Source organism: Nerophis lumbriciformis, unplaced genomic scaffold (assembly GCF_033978685.3).
Source record: "Nerophis lumbriciformis unplaced genomic scaffold, RoL_Nlum_v2.1 HiC_scaffold_1036, whole genome shotgun sequence".
Taxonomy (NCBI): Eukaryota; Metazoa; Chordata; class Actinopteri; order Syngnathiformes; family Syngnathidae; genus Nerophis; species Nerophis lumbriciformis.
In genome coordinates, this window is record NW_027316993.1 from 1 (window position 1) to 2500 (window position 2500).

At 37.9% G+C, this 2500-nt stretch overlaps 1 protein-coding gene across 1 annotated transcript; it reads right to left on the reverse strand.

The window, feature by feature from the left end:
- Positions 1 to 587: 587 nt before the first annotated feature.
- LOC140678580 (interferon-induced, double-stranded RNA-activated protein kinase-like) lies at positions 588 to 1971 on the reverse strand (the record flags this gene model as incomplete). The annotated part of the gene is made up of 5 exons (XM_072912817.1): positions 1578 to 1971; positions 1317 to 1431; positions 1094 to 1227; positions 901 to 1012; positions 588 to 726 (listed from the first exon to the last, which is right to left on the reverse strand). Coding segments are annotated over exons 1-5 (607 nt in total), but the record flags the coding sequence as incomplete, so codon positions are not given.
- Between the last annotated feature and the right edge of the window lie 529 nt (positions 1972 to 2500).

Below are 2500 nucleotides of genomic sequence, written 5' to 3' on the forward strand. Positions count from 1 at the left end.
AGGCGTATGAGTCCGACTTTACAAAAACCGAACAGATTAAGGTGTTTCCATGGGTTGTACAATGCTTATTTAGAGACAAACTATTTGAGAAATTGGACGAACTTAGTGCATGGACACATACTGACTGTGAGTCACCATGAATCACACTTTGTCTCACCGGTGAAATAAGTAAACGAGTGGTCTTCAAAAAGTTGCCAAACAATGGAAGGGTGTCTCCTTGCTGTGTTTTCTTAGCACTTACATAAGTAATAAAAGTTAGATTGCACACTCATGGAGGTTTAGTTCACGCTGTGGTAAGGTACACTACCTGGGCTTGTGGTGGCGGAGCTCTGCTCTCATCTGCCCTGGCAAACCGAGCTGAGTTACGCCACACTTACAGTTGTGCTACACTGCCACAGATCCATTGTAATTTGTTATGAGTGAAGCGCCAAATCCGCATATGTGACAGTCTTCCACGAATAACTGAATATACAGGAAACACTGGATATATTTTTTAAGACCACATGTTATTTTTCTGCACTAACTCAGTGCTAAGACGTCGAGAATTGATGCAGCTAGCGGGGGGGGGGGGGGGGGGGGTGTTTTGCCGTATCCAGCACTGACGATACTGAAAAAGGCAGGTATGGATGTATTTTTTACGTTTTGGCACCAAAGTATCAATACTTTTGACACCACTAAGTTGAATAGTAAAACAGTTGGGGCTTTCTGGGAATGCAGCGGGCCAGTCTGAAACAAAAAGTCCAGCGGTAAATTTTTGTCCCAGTCAGCTCCTGAATGTATCGCATAGTGTCTCATATTGTGGCATCTCCTAAGATTAAACAACATAAAAAAAGGCCCTTTTTGCATAGTAGGGGAGGTAAAAGACATGTGTGTACAAGATTACCATTCATGATTACTTACCACTGAAGCATTTATCTTAAGATAAGCAAGTTTTGCAGCTTCTTCCTCAGCTTCCTTCTTTGTTGTCCCAGTTGCATCCGGATACTCAATCTTTCCAACCAAAAATCTACATCTGTTATACAAAACATATAGTCTAAAACAGTAATCTATAGCGCTGCGCAACATAGCTTATAAGGACATTATTGTAACTTACTGAAAAGTCGTGCCTTTGGTGGACTCGTGACAGGTGATCTGCATGTTGATTTTTTTACCGTAAGAATGGAGCCAGGATACATGATCATCATGAGAATGGACCAGTCCCACAGAGGAATCTGATGCACTCTCTGTCTGTCAACATACAACATAATCTACATTAATTTAATGTTACCACAAAAATAAACACATAAAGTGATGTTATTGACCATCTAAATAATAACCTCTTTCAATAAGCCCTGTAGAGCATGCTTGGCAGCCTTTTGTTTGGCTTCCTTCTTTTTTTTTCCCACTCCTTCTAGGTAGGCCTTACCATTGACAACAGCTTTTATGGCAAATCTGTGAACACAAAAATGTTCCACACAACCACTGCATTAACGTTTAACAATTGAACACACACAACATTGAAGTATTTTGTTTACAATATCAATTTTCATTAGTGAACAACTCCTTAAATACATCCCAAATATGTTATTTCAACTCACTTTTTAATGTGATCCGGGCCTTCAGTTCCTGCGTCTTCATAGTGGTGTTTCAAATCATGTCTTTGAATGTAAGTGTTTAGTTTGGCTACGTAATCGTCAGCATCCATCGTTAATTAATCGTCATGTGTAAAAAAAATATATTTAAGAGTCCGAATTATTCGGCGGTCGGCGCCCATACGAGTGTGCTGTGTCAACTCCAGCACACGCATAGGTTTCGGTTTCGAGTTCTCGAAATGAAAACCAGTCACCCTCCGAATGGTGCCTTCACGTGTAATCCAAAAATCCATAACTTTCTATTTAAACATTTATTAAATAGAAGAACAAGTCGTGCGATGATGAAGTTTATACAAAATAAGCGCCAATAGCGTGTGTTTTTATAAATCTTAACACATTTAAAAAAAAAAAAGCACCACACAAAAAACGTCCAGGAAGTCAACAGTACAGCTACGACTCACAGGAAATGTAGTTCACATCCCAGCACTGTTTATTACGGTGACTAAACCTATAAAGTGCATCTCATAATTAGAATATCGTGCAGAAGTTAGAAGACGTTATTAAAGGCTCAACAAGTTGTTTTTGTTTATTTCTTGATGAGACCGCGAACTGGTACACTGAAAAAAATACATTTCAAAAAAGTAAAACTACGTTTGTTTATTTTTCTTCTCTAAAAAGAAAAACATATTTTGTTCAGCAATTTTTTTCCACGAGAAAAATAATCTCCTATTAGGTAAGTATAACGAGCCAGTTCTTATGAAATGTTCCCAGAAATGTGTTGTTTTTTCTTTGACAAGTTAAACCTCATATTATGAAGTTCAAACTAAAACTGGTTACCTAACTTTTTAAATTCAAGAACAGACACACACAGAACATACATCTATTGTAACATGTATTTTAAGCGAAAAAACAAAAAAACAAATGAATGA